The sequence below is a fragment of the Rhinolophus sinicus genome, chromosome 4 (genome assembly GCF_057876585.1).
Source record: "Rhinolophus sinicus isolate RSI-liver-muscle chromosome 4, RSI-T2T, whole genome shotgun sequence".
Taxonomy (NCBI): domain Eukaryota; kingdom Metazoa; phylum Chordata; class Mammalia; order Chiroptera; family Rhinolophidae; genus Rhinolophus; species Rhinolophus sinicus.
In genome coordinates, this window is record NC_142504.1 from 88,139,170 (window position 1) to 88,154,260 (window position 15,091).

At 37.9% G+C, this 15,091-nt stretch overlaps 1 protein-coding gene across 2 annotated transcripts in view; it reads left to right on the forward strand.

Moving 5' to 3' along the window:
- Positions 1-213: 213 nt before the first annotated feature.
- Positions 214-15,091, forward strand: part of ELP2 (elongator acetyltransferase complex subunit 2) — a 37,800-nt gene continuing 22,922 nt past the window's right edge. Inside the window, exons 1-9 of one of the 2 annotated variants that reach the window (XM_019740818.3) lie at positions 214-506; positions 2,737-2,815; positions 5,506-5,576; positions 9,390-9,546; positions 9,914-9,991; positions 11,427-11,491; positions 12,339-12,405; positions 12,867-13,007; positions 14,117-14,212. In XM_019740818.3, coding sequence (XP_019596377.3) covers positions 369-506; positions 2,737-2,815; positions 5,506-5,576; positions 9,390-9,546; positions 9,914-9,991; positions 11,427-11,491; positions 12,339-12,405; positions 12,867-13,007; positions 14,117-14,212 — 892 coding nt within the window. In that variant the 5' untranslated portion in view covers positions 214-368. The remainder of the gene's footprint in view (positions 507-2,736; positions 2,816-5,505; positions 5,577-9,389; positions 9,547-9,913; positions 9,992-11,426; positions 11,492-12,338; positions 12,406-12,866; positions 13,008-14,116; positions 14,213-15,091) is intronic. The other variant, XM_074340123.2, reaches the window with a different exon arrangement.

The following is a 15,091-nucleotide window of genomic DNA, read 5'->3' on the forward strand; positions in this document are numbered from 1 at the left end:
TCGGCTGCAGGGAGCCGGAGCGTGAGGGGCAGCGGGACGTTCCTAAGCTTCCCCGGCACTCGAGCCGCGGGTCTTTCTGGACGGTCCGGAGTTACTCTTGCCGGGTCTTCGCCCCTAGGACGGAGGCCGTGTTTGTGCGCTAGGCCTCGGCCAGAGAAACTAGCAGAGATCGCAGCGGCCGGGCACTGAAGACCCCTCGGGCCCGGGCGGGGGGCGGGGCCGGCGGGGGCAGGGCCGCCTCCGCCACGCCTCCGGCCGCCTCTGAAACGCGGTGCGGATAACGCTAGCCGGAGAGGTGTCCTCGCGAGTAGTTCCGCTCAGAGGGCGGAAGTGCGCGGCTAGGTCTCGGCCGCTGACCAGCCAGCAACATGGTGGCACCCGTGCTGGAGACTTCTCACGTGTTTTGCTGCCCGAACCGAGTACGGGGAGCCCTGAGCTGGAGCTCCGGGCCCGGAGGACTTCTGGCCTTCGGCACGTCCTGTTCGGTAGTGCTCTATGACCCTCGGGTAAGAGAGGTGGCCGATCGCTCGACCCCGTGTGCTTCTGGGGCGGAATCTGCAGGATGCGCTCGGTGCGGACAGTAAATTGCTCTAGAGCGCAGAGGCTGTGTTGACGGTGGTGTCTGCTTCGGGGAGGTTGTCTGGGCGGGGACTCTCCGGTGGGCGCGCCATCTCGCGTGCTTGAGTCACCATGTCCTACCAGTGTCCTGTTAACCCTACGTAGAAACCGGAGTGATGGCAACCTTTTCTGAAGCCTGCTGTGGGGAACTGTACTACTGTCAGAGAATTAGTTTGGGTTGAAAAGGTTTGCAGTTTAGGTATGGATTAAATCCATTATTACAGCTGCTGTCTTATTTCTGTGTTTCTCGCAGTGTTATAAATATTTGTTGTATTGAATTTCAGAAATACATCATGTGTATTTTAGCTTTGGGATTTTAAAGAGCGTGCCATTGGGTAAAGGTCATAGGGGGGTGGGGATCCTAAGCACTAGTTATAAGGCAGAACTTAACTAACCCATTTCCTGAACTTCACCGGATCCTAAGCACTAGTTATAAGGCAGAACTTAACTAACCCATTTCCTGAACTTCACCTAGTCAGTTGATTGTTTTCTTGGCGCTTTGCCTACCAAACTTCCTAACTGGCTGGTTTTTGCATGCTTCCTAGAATTCGTTTTGATCCCCGGTGGCCAATTTTGGACAATAAAGTTAGAGTAGCTTCACAAAAAGAGCCTCAGTATAAAAAGTAAAGTACTGGAAATTAAAATGCAGTGCAGGAGATAGCTATATGTATTTCTTGTTGTACTGCCTTATTGATTTGATTAAAAATTCCATTATCTTTACACCCTTTGCAGATTCAAGTTTATATAGGAAATAGTTGTATTTGCTTTCCGTATCTTGAGCTTGCTTGCCTCCTTCCAGTTTTTGTTTCTTGTTATTGCCACGCACCCTTGACTGGCAAGAGAAAACACATAAATCCAAGGGTAAACTTTACAGTGGTGATCAGCCAAGGACAGACTTAGCCGTAGAAGCCTATCTTTCTGCAGCTATTTAATGAATTTGTACCCATGCCTTACATCACATTTTTTGTTTTTAATGATAACCTGTGGCCACGTTAGGGGATTTTAACATATCAAAAAAAATATATTGAGCCTAAAAAGTATTTTGTTTTGTTAAATATTTGCTGAGTGGGCATTTAATTACACGTAGTAATAAGAGCATGTCGGATGCTAAGATAAAGTTTTGGGGATGATATTCACTCAGCCAATTTTTGAGGACCCTCTGTGAGCTATGCCTGGACTGGGTGGTAATGACACAAAGCTAATGGGTAGTAATTCTGCCCACTAAGGAATTCTGAGTCTAGTGAAAGAGAAAATGAAATATTGTAAATTGTTTTCCAGCCTCAAATAAACCATGTGTGAAATATATTAGTTATGTACATTTACCTCTGTGTATCTTTTTCTCAGCCATGAGAATTCCAGGTGGCATGTAAGTGGATATGAAGCCAGTGCAGTTGGTAATAAATAGAGAAAGGGGCTGTAAAGAAGATGGCTCTGTAGTCGTAGAGTTACTGTTTCAGCAGTGAGTGAAGTAAAGAAAGCCCAAGTGTGGAGTAATGTTGGTGAAAGCAGCTGTCTGACGGTCTCCAGGGAACCTGGGCTTAGGTCCTGAAGGGATCTGATGTCTGAGGACCTTAGTAATTGTGGCCTGGTGACCTTGTGTCATTAAGGCTCAAGAACCCAACACCTGATTAGCCATGACATGCAAAGTAAGCCATGAGTTTTTATCCATTAATCATGAATCCCTCTATTGAAGGTGTTTTTTTGGTCCACAAAACCCTCGAGTTGATGGAAGCATGGTAGAAGTAGGCCCTGTGGAAGCAAGAGGAAGAGGTTCCTTATCTAGCGGGGGTATCAAGACAGCCTCCCCAGATAGGAAGGGCAGGGGTTGGAGAGGGGATAGGGGTGCTAAGCAAGAGGTAGGCAGATGAAGATTTGAGAGCTCAGTGTGATGAGAGCGCACGAAACTGGGAATGTGAGGTGGTGAAAAAGAATGCATTAGAGTGAACGGATGGTTTAAGCCATGGTTACAAGTTTATAAATTAAGGAAGGTGATTCTGTTTGAAGTAATCCTGAATTTTTTTATTAGCTTCAAAAAAACTGAAATCTGGTTTTTATTATTTTATTAATTTCTCTGTGGGATAGGATCTAATTTACTAACTGGTGTTTTCTTTGTTAAAGAAAAGGGTTGTTGTAACCAACCTGAACGGTCACACTGCTCGAGTCAATTGTATACAGTGGATTTGTAAACAGGATGGTTGTAAGTATTAATCTGATTGTTAAAGCTGATCTCAATTGTTTTCTGATAAAGTATGACTAGTCATGTTTCTTTCATTACTTCTCTTAATTTACCGATATTATGCAGTTGGAAAATAGAAGAAAAATAGTACGCCCAATGAAATGATCCAGCCTGTACTTTTACTTTATAGCAGTTGGAGCATGGACAACACAGCAGTACTTAGGATGAGGATAGAGACAGCCCCTGACTGGCAAGACCCCCTCCATTGCCCACAGCTTTGCTTGAAAGCCTGTAAGCAAGGCCCAAGTTGGGGTCCAGGCTGGGATTCAGAGTTGGCTCGCCGGGCTGTTTTTGCCACAGACAAGCTATGGCTTTTTAGGCAAGACATTGCATCTTCGTTGACCCCAGTTTGCACCTTAGTAACATCTGAAAAATAAAGGCTTATTCTGGATCAGGGGACCCTTAAGGGTTGTGATACCTGTGAGGTCAAAATTGTTTTTCACAATAATACCAAGAGGTTATTCACATTTTTCAGTCTCATTCTATCACAATTTTACAGTGGTGCTTTCCAGCAACTATGTGATGTATGTGTGAAATCACAACAGATTAAACACAGAAGCAAATATGAAAATCTATCTGTATTCTAATAAAGTCAGCCGTTAAAGAGATTTGCAGAAATGTAAAACAGTGCCTCTCTTCTTATTAGTTTTTTTGTTTTGGAAAATGTAGGGTTTTCCCCCCACCATAAAAATGTTATTTTTATTAACATGTAATGGAGTTCATCATTATTTTTAAGTAAACTGATAAATAAGTATTTTTCACATTTCTCAGTTTAAATTTCTAATGTGTTTAATATTGGTACATATAGTCAGTACATATAAACAAAACCTTTATGGGATCCTAAAAAATTTTTAAGTGCATAAAGGAGTCCTAATACCAAAAACGTGAGAATTGCTGGACTAGATTATCTCCAGATCTCTTACATCTCTTAAGATTTTATGACTTCAGAAGTTTTAATTAACGTATTGCTTTTAAGTGGTGCTTCCAAAATCCTGTGGAATTTTCTCAAATGTCTTAAGTATACCTACTGTGGTATTCTCATGGATTCTGAATTAATTTTATGTTTAATTCCATAAACATTTATTGAGAGCATTCTGAGCTAGGAACAGTTGAAGAATTTTCTGAATTAGTGACTGCTCTGATTTTTATCTGTGACATTTCTTTTTTTTTTTTAATTTTTTTATTGGGGAAAGTATGTTTCTTCAGGGCCTATGAGCTCCAAATCATCGTCCTTCACTCTAGTTGTGGAGGGCGCAGCTCAGCTGTAAGTCCAGTCACTGTTTTCAATCTTTAGTTGTGGGGATGCAGCCCACCATTCTATGCGGGAATAGAACCGGCAACCTTGCCACTGAAAGCTTGTGCTCTAACCAACTGAGCCATCTGGCCACCCCTCCTGAAGCTCAGTGGCAGCTCATTGTCTTCAGTCTAGTTGTGGAGGGCACAGCTCACTGGCCCATGTGGGAATCGAACTGACAACCCTGTTGTTCAGCGCTCGAGCTCTAACCAAATGAGCCATCCGGCCACCCTATCTGTGACAGTTCTTAAAAAGTTGAATATGCTACTTATTTCAATTATAATGCAGGATTATCACATTAGGTCAATAGAAACCATTAAATAGTAGAAAGTGGCTGTTAGTGCACATATTAAAACACAAGTGTAATTATGTTAATTGCCACCAAATGACATCAAAGACTACTTGAATCTCAGTAGAGGGATTCGTTATATTAATTTGGGCTTGTATATTTTATCTTCCCTTTAAAAGTGAGGTTACATATAATGAATTGCTTGTGTATCACTGTAATATGTAACTGTTAGGATTGATTTCCTCCAGGACAAGAGGTCTACCACCAGTTAATTCAGATATTCTTTCTAACCTATGTATCAGTGACATAGAAGATTTTAATAATGTCATTTCATATTCTTAAAATGTGTTATTTTTAACACATTACTTTCAGATAACTTAGAGTAATTCTGAAAATCATGTAGTTAGGTAAATGGCCTAATTTCTGTGACACATGAAGAAATTAAAGCCCAAGACTACATCTCGTTGGCAGCAGGGTTAGGATATGAACTTGGGACTTCTGAGTACATATCTAATATACTTAGACAATCCCCTGGCTGCTTGCTCTAAATATCTAGCACATAGGCCAGAAGAAACAAATAAATGGAACATCCAAACCAAAATCATATTAGATTTAAAAACTATGACAACTGAATATATAATGTGTGGTCCTTAGATTCTGAATTTTTAAAAAAGTTATAAAAAATATTACTAGGACAATTTGGGGAAATTTTAATATGTACAGTGTATTACATAATGACATGGTGTCCATGTTGAAATTCTTGAATGTGATAATTGTATTGTGGTAATGTAGGGGCATGTTCCAGTTCTTAGGAGATATATGGTAAAATATTTGAGGATCAGAGGTCCCAATAGCTACAACTTATTTTTAAATGGCTTCTCAAAAACAAAGAGTTCTGTGTATATACATATATATACAAAGAGCAAGCTGTTAAGCAAATAAGGCAAAATGTTGACAGTTGATGAATCTAGGTAAAGGGTATATACATTTTCTTACATCTTTTCTATAGCTTTGAAAATTTTCAAAATAGCTGGTAAAAAAATATTTACTGAGATATAATTTTTTCAGTTCCTTCTACTGAATTAGTTTCTGGAGGATCTGATAATCAAGTGATCCACTGGGAAATAGAGAATAACCAGGTGGGTAGACATCTTTATAGTTATAAGAAATGACTGTTATATCTACTTTTGTTTTCAGTTTTTTTCCTCATTTCTACTGTGTTCTTCCTTTATGAAGTTGACTCATTCTTGCTCTCAGTAATCCAGATTCCATATCTTCTGACTTCACAGGCCCTGTACCCTTCCCTCTAATATTTACTCTCATATTCATATGCTGTCAATCATTTCTGTGAATATCCCATCATTTTGGAATAATTTTCAAACAGCTCTTACATGGGCTGTTTGATCTGTTTTCAGTGATAGCAAAAATTAATACTTCTGTGTTCATAGGATAGCTGTTGTCATGAATATAGATTTACAAAGTTCTGAGTGATGTTATAATATGCAATGCTGGATATGGATGGACCTCTATTGATGGAAATTTAGGTTGTTCCTAGTTGTAAGCAAAGATTAAAAGTGAAAAGTTAATATGTTAGATGTTTGAATATCTGCCATGCAGAAGATATAGATGATAAAAAAATCTTATTCATAAATCATGTACATAGTTTTGAAGACAAAATCTACTTGAATAACTAAAGTACAAGGGTGGCTCCTGAGTAGGTGCTCTAACTTGCTGTATCACAACCACGGTGCAGTGAGTTCAGAAAATATTTCAGAGGTGGCCTTTGTGTTGGTTCTTCAAGTGGGGTATGATTTCCTTGGGAGAAATTAAAGGGGTGAGGATTCCTGGTAAGAAGAATGGCATGAATATAAGCTCAAATGAGAAAACCACCTGCTCAGGAGTATCCACTTTTAACCAGAATCTAACAGGTCTTTAGAGCAAGGCTTTCTAAAGTTCAGAGCACCATTCATTTCTCAAGAAGTTCTGTGAAAAAAGGAATCTGGGCAATCAGTTTGGGAAACACTTCATATCCTACACCTCTCAGAAATTTCCAATGAGCATGAGTGTGGTGAGGGCTCTGAAAAGTTCTGACAGGGACGAACCTGCATATCTTTGTTTAACTAGCATTTCCCAAACTTATTTCAAGACTGAACTTGTTCCCCGCCCCCTTTCAAATCTCTTAGCAGCCGTATGTAACTCTGAGGTACACCGTTTTGGAAATGTTTCCAAAATGATCATACATTGTGGGCAGTAATACTAGAGAAGCAGAATAGGAGACTATCCTATGGGAATTTGAACACTTGAAGAATTTATTCTTTTTTTAAAAAAACTTTTAATTTTGAGGTTGTTATTTAAATTTTTAAAAAATTTACAGTTGACATTCAGTATTTACTAGTTTCAGGTGTACAGCATAGTAGTTAGACATTTAACTTATGAAATGATCCCCCCATAATCTAGTAACCTTGTTCTTTACTAGCAGGCAAGAAGAGGAGTATGAATATCAAAAGAAGATTAATTTGGCAGCAGTGTGCCAAATTAGAATAGGAAAATATATGGAGGAAGGGATATGAGATGTATTTTTGAAGGAAAAATGATTTTGGCATTGACTAGATAGTTATCAAAGGAGTGGTTAGCGGAGTGAGTAACCAGAAACAGTGAGGTTCTGTGTCGGGCTCCAGGAGAAACGTACTTCTACAAAGGAACATAGGCGAGTGGGAAGGAAGATGTGGATTTAGGTTGTAAACATGTCATTTCAATTGCTGACCAGATACTCAGACTTGTCCTCAGAAAGAGAGGGCAGGTGTGAAGTGGGGATTGTGGAGCCATCTAGATTTGAATGAAGGCAAACGGGAGTGTGACAAACTCCGCTACTGTTTGGACTGATCTTGGCAAAGGAATCCAGAGAGAGTGATAACTGGCACTCATTTTTGAGCCGTTGAGGTGAAATTTGGCAAAATTCTTTCCTCAGTGCTGCCCCAAGCTTCTCCTGTCGGTAGAGAGAGTTGCAGGCTAAGCAAGTATCTTATGGCAGAGAGCACATTTAGACAGGAAGGGGCCAAAGGCGAGAATGTGAGGCCGGACAGGGAGGAGGCGAGGAGGAGGATGAGACAGGGAGGAGGCGAGGAGGAGGATGAAAGGCATCAAGAGGGACGAGGGAACAAGGGGTTTAGGGAAGGGCCGCGCATTACAACCTTGGGGGCTTAAAGACTCCTTTTTGTCTGCACTTCCATGCACACAGGTGCTCAGCACACCTTGACATCTGATAAAAGGAAGTAATTCTAAGTTGGTATAATGAGAGGTTGGAGTCTTTGAATAGTGAGCAATGTTTTTCAAAAAAGCTGGTGAGCTGGAGAGATTTCTTTTGTTGGAGTTTTTAAAATTCTTTGATTGTTGGAATACAACCCTGTTTAAAGGTGTGAAGTGAGTATTAAATAGTTTTAATTTTTTAAGACTCATGTAAAAAAGGTTTAAATACAGAAAAGTATAAAGAAGGGGAAAATAACTATATGTAAAATCTCAACAGAGCTAACATGATAAACATTGTTCCAGATCTCTAGTTATGTGTATATAATTACATCTAAAAGAGTTTATCCTGTACCTGAGTTATTTAAAATGTTTTTTTCAAAGAAGCCAAAAGTTAGTGATGAAAGGAAGTTAGTGTATAGACCCTTGTACATAACTATTAATTATTACCTTCTTGAGTGGCAGGGTTCTGCCTAAGTAATTGGGAAAACAACTGAGGAAACGATTAAGGGATACATCTATTTCAGCAGACAATTTATAGAAGATACTTTTCAAAGAAAGTGGTGGGATCTCACAGACTTGGAACTCTAAGAAATACACTTAAAATAGCAGAAATGATGCCACCGGGAAGAGTCTTGCATGGCAAGCAGGTAGACGTGGTAAATGGGTTCCCAGTTCTGTTTGCCATTTTTCCATTTTGCAGCTGTACTTGATTTAGGCAAGTATTATGAGTGGATGCTAAAAGTACTTGGTAGAAGTTTGATGGCGAATAGAATATTTCCTCCGTCCCAAAGTACAATCTCATATATTATCACCCCAAAAAAATTTAACTTCACAGTGAAAAAATCTGGCAGACGCTACCTTTACGAAGATACCAAAGTTAACTTCACCAAAATTGGGACAAACCGACATGTGCTTCCTGGTGTGATGCACTTCAGTAGTAATGATGTCAAAATGTATATCCCGAATCTGTTCATGACAAGGCATCAGACTAGTCCAAAAAGGAACATTCCACAAAGCTGGTCTGTATTCTTAAAAAATGTCAATGTCATGGACATCTTCCCATGGTAATAAGCATACATTTATCTATGTTATTCTTTTTTTTTGGCTATAGTGTATGTCTACAATAATTTAATTATTAATACATTTATGCTGATTGCAATTTTTCACTTATGAAGAGTGTGTGACGAATATTCTTCTCCATTTGTCTTTTATTTGTTATACTGTGCTTCCCCAAAAATAAGACCTATCCTGAAAATAAGCCCCAGTTAAGATCGTCAGTCAGACGGAAGTATTTAGTGCGTTATGACAATGTTCCAGAAGAAGATGACATGAGTGTATTTGAATAAATGTAGATTGTTGTACGTGAGAAAATAGGACATCCCCTGAAAATGTGCCCTAATGTGTCTTTTGGAGCAAAAATTAATATAAGACCTGGTCTTATTTTCGGGGAAACATGGCACTATTGCTGTAGCGCCTCTGAGTAGATTCTGGGATGTGAGATTGCTTTGTAAAGGGGTATGAACATTTTATGTCATTAATATGGCCAGACTGACTTCTTGAAAGTTTATTTTCTGTTCAACTGAAAGGACCTATTTCTAGATCATGCATTTTAATAGTACCATTAATCCTATGATTCCAGTTAAATAAAGGTGAAACTGATAATTCCTTTTTTTATCAGAATGTTTTTGTCATTTTTTCTGATTCAGCTTTTAAAAGCGATTCATCTCCACGGCCATGAAGGACCTGTTTATGCAGTGCATGCTGCTTACCGGAGGAGGGCATTGGATGTTGCCTTACATACACTGATAGTTTCTGCAGCTTCGGATTCCACTGTTCGAGTTTGGTCTAAAAAGGGTTCAGAAGGTAGGTTTAGAGGCATTATAATCCAAACCAATGAAATAGTAATTGTCAAACAAATGACAACCGAAGAGCGTGCATGTCATTTTTTTAGTCTTTCTAGCAGCTTAAAAAATGTTATGATTCTAATCTAAGTGTTTGTGTTTTTTGTACTTTTTCAAAATACTAAACTGTTTGTTAATGTAAATTCCTTCTAAGCCTTTTCATATAAATCATTTTGTTCTCTGTAACCTTGTTAAACATTGACCATTTAAATTCACATGGTCAGTGGGGACTCAGGATTGACTTCTCTCATCTCCCTGCTGACAACTAGGGCTGTGATGGTGGATAAGCTCAGAATTAGTTGTTCATGGTGTTTTTTATTATTTCTTAGTAACATGCCTTCAGACCTTGAACTTTGGAAACGGATTCACTCTGGCTCTCTGCTTATCCTTTTTGCCTAATACTGATGGTGAGTATCCTGCTAAAAGAGCATATTGAAAGAGCAATAGACGAGTATTTTTGTATCTCCATTATGACCAGAACCTAAAAGAAACATTGGGTCTCAACTTTGTGTCTAAATTTTTTCATGAAACAAGTTGAGACCTAGCTAATATACTTTTGTTTTCAATATTCATATGATCTGAGTATAGAACATAAGGTTAAGGGAAGCTCTTTAGGAATTTTGCTAGCTGTTGGAAATTTAAATGACTTAGTATGTACTCAGGATCGATACTGTTATTTATCAAAGATTGTTCCCAGTAGATCTAAATTGGGAAAATTACATAACGCTTTAGAAGGTGAAGGTCTAGGATAAGTTGGAAAAGTACTGAAGATGGACCATGTGAGCATTTCTCTCAAGATGACAGTCCTTTCACATCCTGTATGATGACATTTTTGCCTAAGACGACGTAATACAGGCTCCCAAGAGAAAGATTTTCATTTTGCCCTGAAACCCATCTATACCTCTCTTTGATTATCCTCCACAAAGACTATTGATAGCCAGAGTGAGTTAGTCTGTCTCTTGGCCGCCTCAGTAACCTGGAGGACAGGCCTGGTAGAGAGAGGTGGGGCCTGGAAGGCATCAGCCTCTTGCTTTCTGTGGCAAGAGCTGCGACTCCATGATTTCATGTGATGCTTCCATTATGTGCGAGGGCGCCCTCGGAGGAGGAACTCACATTCTGGTTTCATAACATGGAATTTAATGTCTTCCCACATACACTGAGGCCAAGTGACTGGAGTTTTTTGGTTTTGTTTTTCGTTGATTTAAAGTGAGAAAATCTTTGAAAAATATACTTGGTCCCAAGGTGTTTCCTAAGAAAAAAAATTGCTGTTTTATCTTGCTCCACAGTCATTAGGACCATCCCTTGATAATGTGAATTAGTTTTTTGTCTTATTAAAGAAAACCAATTTTACAGATGCACCTTTCATAGCTTTTTAGCCACATATTTAATTACATGCTCTTTTATTGTGTTCTCTAATTGCTTCGTGAATTTTGTTTTACTATTCTCACACAAAATGTAAGGTCCTCAGAGTAACATACTTTTATGTCTTTGTACAGTAGCCGGGATGCTAGGCTCATGGTAGTTCATCCATTTTATTATTCACTTGGGCTAACAGCTTTTCATATTAGTCTTCCATCTGACAGTGAAAATGCTCCCAGCCTGCTCTGGAGCTTCTCTGTCCCTGCTCCTTCTATCGTAAATGACACATAATGGAGGAAAGGACTCTCGGTTAATTTAGAGTGTTCATTTTATTCCTGTAGACATCTATCAAGTACTTTCAATTTGTCTGTTCAGTGGTGTGGGAAATAGAAGTCAGAATTCTTTACCTAGAGCTTAGAATCCAGCATAGGAGATAATCATATGATGGAGTACTTACAGCGAAGCCTCTTTTTCCCCCCTCAGTACCAGTATTAGCATGTGGCGATGATGACTGCAAAATTCACTTATTTGTTCAACAAAATGATCAGGTAATTAATGATGTTTATGAAGAGACTGGAATTAGGTCCTGCTTAATTACATATCGAAATAAAGGCTATTTCCAGGTTAGAGAAATTTAGGAATGTTCTCATCGAAACCAAAATACTCCAACAGGAGAATTTTTTTTTTTTTTTTTTAAAGATCCTCTGTTAGATGGTTTCTCACTCCGAACACTAAGCAACTGCTACATTTACCACCAGGTCTGGAGTTGTTAGGGGGAAACAGATTATTAGGTGGGGGAAGGAGAGAAGGAAGATGCTGCAGTAGTGTTTTTTCTTAAAAATTTTAAATGAAGTCTCACATACCTACAGTGCAATACTCCTTGGTAGTGTTTATTTGTCCTTCTGAGCTTTACCTATTCTTTGAGTGGTTAAACTAGGGGAGGGAATTTCTAGAAAGAATTGGTTAATTCTAGGCTCATTTATTTAATTATGGAGATACTTGTTTCTTTCCAGTCTGTAAGACAGTTTAAAATGGTTGTGAATGTCCAACTACCCAACTTTTATCCATATTATGTTACAATATATATCATTTTACCTTGTAAACATTTAGATTATTGGAGGTTTACAGATCTTATCTACTCAGCATTGCTCAGTTAGATGATTTAGATGATTATGAGATCTTTTTATTCCCAGATGAGACCTTTATCTTATGTCTAATCAAATAGTGTTCCCAGTGTGTGTGTGTGTGTGTGTGTGTGTGTGTGTGTGTGTGTGTGTGTGTATGTAGGACTGGCTGAGACCAAATGAAATTAATGGTATACATTAAAATATTAAATTCGATATACCTGAAAATATTAAATTCTTACACCAAACCCAATGACTTTTATCTCACTAGTTTCAGAAAGTGCTTTTCCTCTGTGGACATGAGGATTGGATAAGAGGCGTGGAATGGGCAGCCTTTGGTCAGTATGAAATTTTGCTGAGGTACATGTGATGGGGGCAAGTATGTGTATCTTTCAAGAAAGCAGCCTCCTAGGTTTTAAATTTAAATTTTCTTTGTATGTGAATTTTTTCTGTTGTCCCAATTAGAAAAGAGGATACGTATCCCTTCTATTTGCTATTAATTGGGGTCATAGAGGATGAAACAAATTGATCTTTTAAAAGAGGACACAAGCTGACTATTCCAAATGCAGACATTCTTGAGAAGTTCTTTGTAGAACTTAGTAGACTGCATAAAAATACCACATGTTATAACCATTCATTATCATTGTATGTATATATGTCAATATTATTAAAAATGAACATAGGTTGAATGAAAGTCTAAATTTTTCAGGAATAGAAATGTGCATGTTGTAGAGAAAAAAGTCTTATACTTAAATTTAAGAATGTAATGTTTTTAACATAATAAACTTTTTTTAATTAGGTAGAGATCTTTTCCTAGCAAGCTGTTCTCAAGATTGCCTGATACGAGTATGGAGGCTGTATATAAAATCGACATCGTTAGGAACTCAGGATGATGATACTATAAGACTGAAGGAAAATACGTTTACTGTAGAAAATGAAAGTGAGTAATAATGAAAATATTTGCTGTAATAATATTTAGGTCTCCTAGCCAATTGATTTATCTGTTTCACCACATACATGACGGTTAGTTTTTCAGAAGTAACAGAGCCCTATGTGAAACTTGATACTGTGCATTTTTCCTTTTTTTATTTTTATGTGATGACGCATCATCTTTCATATATGAAACTTATTTTTCTTCTAAACCACATTAGTAAGATTTAAAAAAAAAAGTGTTGAAAATAATTTTTAATGTTTTTTCAATAAATTAATTTGTAAAATGTTACTAAATTTGCACTTTTAGCATAGGAAGATCAAAGTAATAATGTGACTTATCCATACCTTTGTTGGAAGATATTCTATAGGACAAGCTAACTCCCTACGTGTAATTCTGGTTTTCTTGCTGTCTGGCATCAGAACAATACACCTGCATGGTAGATACTGTTGAAATGTATTTAAAGGAGGTATTTTGGCATGTGTATCTAAATTATAAAGTTAGTTGTCAGTGAGCATTGTTCACCCTTGAATTTTCTTCTTTGTTATTACTCTTCTTGGTTATAAAGCCCATGAAAGTTGAGATTTTGGTAACATAATTTTATGAGGGGAATCAAGAAATATTATAACCAGCATATTATGAGTAGTTATTCCCAAATTTGACATATTTTTGTGATTTATTTATTTATTTTTATTTTGTTTGAAAGATTACAATCCTGATTTGACTTCTTTTATTTCTGCATTTATCTTATTTTTTCTTAATGGAATGGTATTTTAGGTTATTATACTGTGGTAATGAGTGAGCATAGCCAGGAGGCTGGCATGTTCATTACTGCTTTTTATTAGCCATAGCAGCTGTCCCAGAAAATTTAAAATAGAACATACTCTTTAATATTTATTTATGAACAGGTAGAGAAAAATTATGTATCTTTAGAAGTTTTTTCTCCTGTAATTTTGAACAGTAAGTGAAGTTAATGAAATTTAGAATGCATGTTCTTTTTTGTTGACTAAATCATGTGCTGATTTTTTTCCAGACATAATTGTACAACAGAGTTGGTTATGAAAAATGTTCTTTTTAGAAAATCTTTGAGAAAAGATGCTTCTTTGCTTTTGTTATAGGTACTAAAATCGCATTTGCGGTTACTCTGGAGACTGTCCTGGCCGGTCATGAAAACTGGGTAAATGCAGTTCATTGGCAGCCTTCATTTTACAAAGGTAGGAAGAAAAACATACACACATTCCTCATTTCCGTTAAATCTCACATACAGACTTTTAAGCTGACCAGATGAAGTGGAGGATTTTTTTTTAGTGTGACTGGAAGTCTCAACTAAGACATTTGCAGGTTGGCAAAGTGTACTACTGTAGCCCTGTTCTGCTGACACTCAATTCCATTGAAAATTGTTGTCCTGAGTGGGAAAGGTATGATTCCTGCCATGATGCCGAAACCACCATACCCCTATTAATTTTTTCTCTTAAAAGTATTCACCTATTTATGGGATTTGAGAGATTGATTTTCAATCCAACTTCACTGGATCCTTTACCCTTGGTACTACGTAGTTGGTAATACTGAGACACATCATTTATGAAAAAATAAGATTCTTTCCCTCTCTTTCCTTTGTCCTTAACTTCCATGTATGGAGTGACAGTTGTGTGTATGCTCAAGCTGGTGCTGGGGTGTAGAACTGAGTAAAGCACAGCCTCTTATTCTTCCTCCAGCCTCTTTCTCAAGACAAGCGTAGAGAATAGCAGTGATTAATGCTCAGGTAACTCCCCATTCAGCTTTATTATGCCATATTTGCTGCAGTTAAAAAAAATAAATTATCCATGAAAGATACTGAGGACCTCTGCATATTCTTTCCTGAACCCTTTCCCCTCCACCCTTCCCTAGAGGCAACTACAATACTGAATTCGGTGCGCTGTCATTCCCATGCATGTTTTTATATTTTAACTACACATTTATGTAGCCATAAACAATATTGTTTTATAACTATTGAAACTTGATATCAATATGTATTTATCCTCTTACAACTTGCCTTTTTAACTTAACGTGCTAAACATTTGGAATTGTGTACACGTTGATGCATGTAGCCCTAG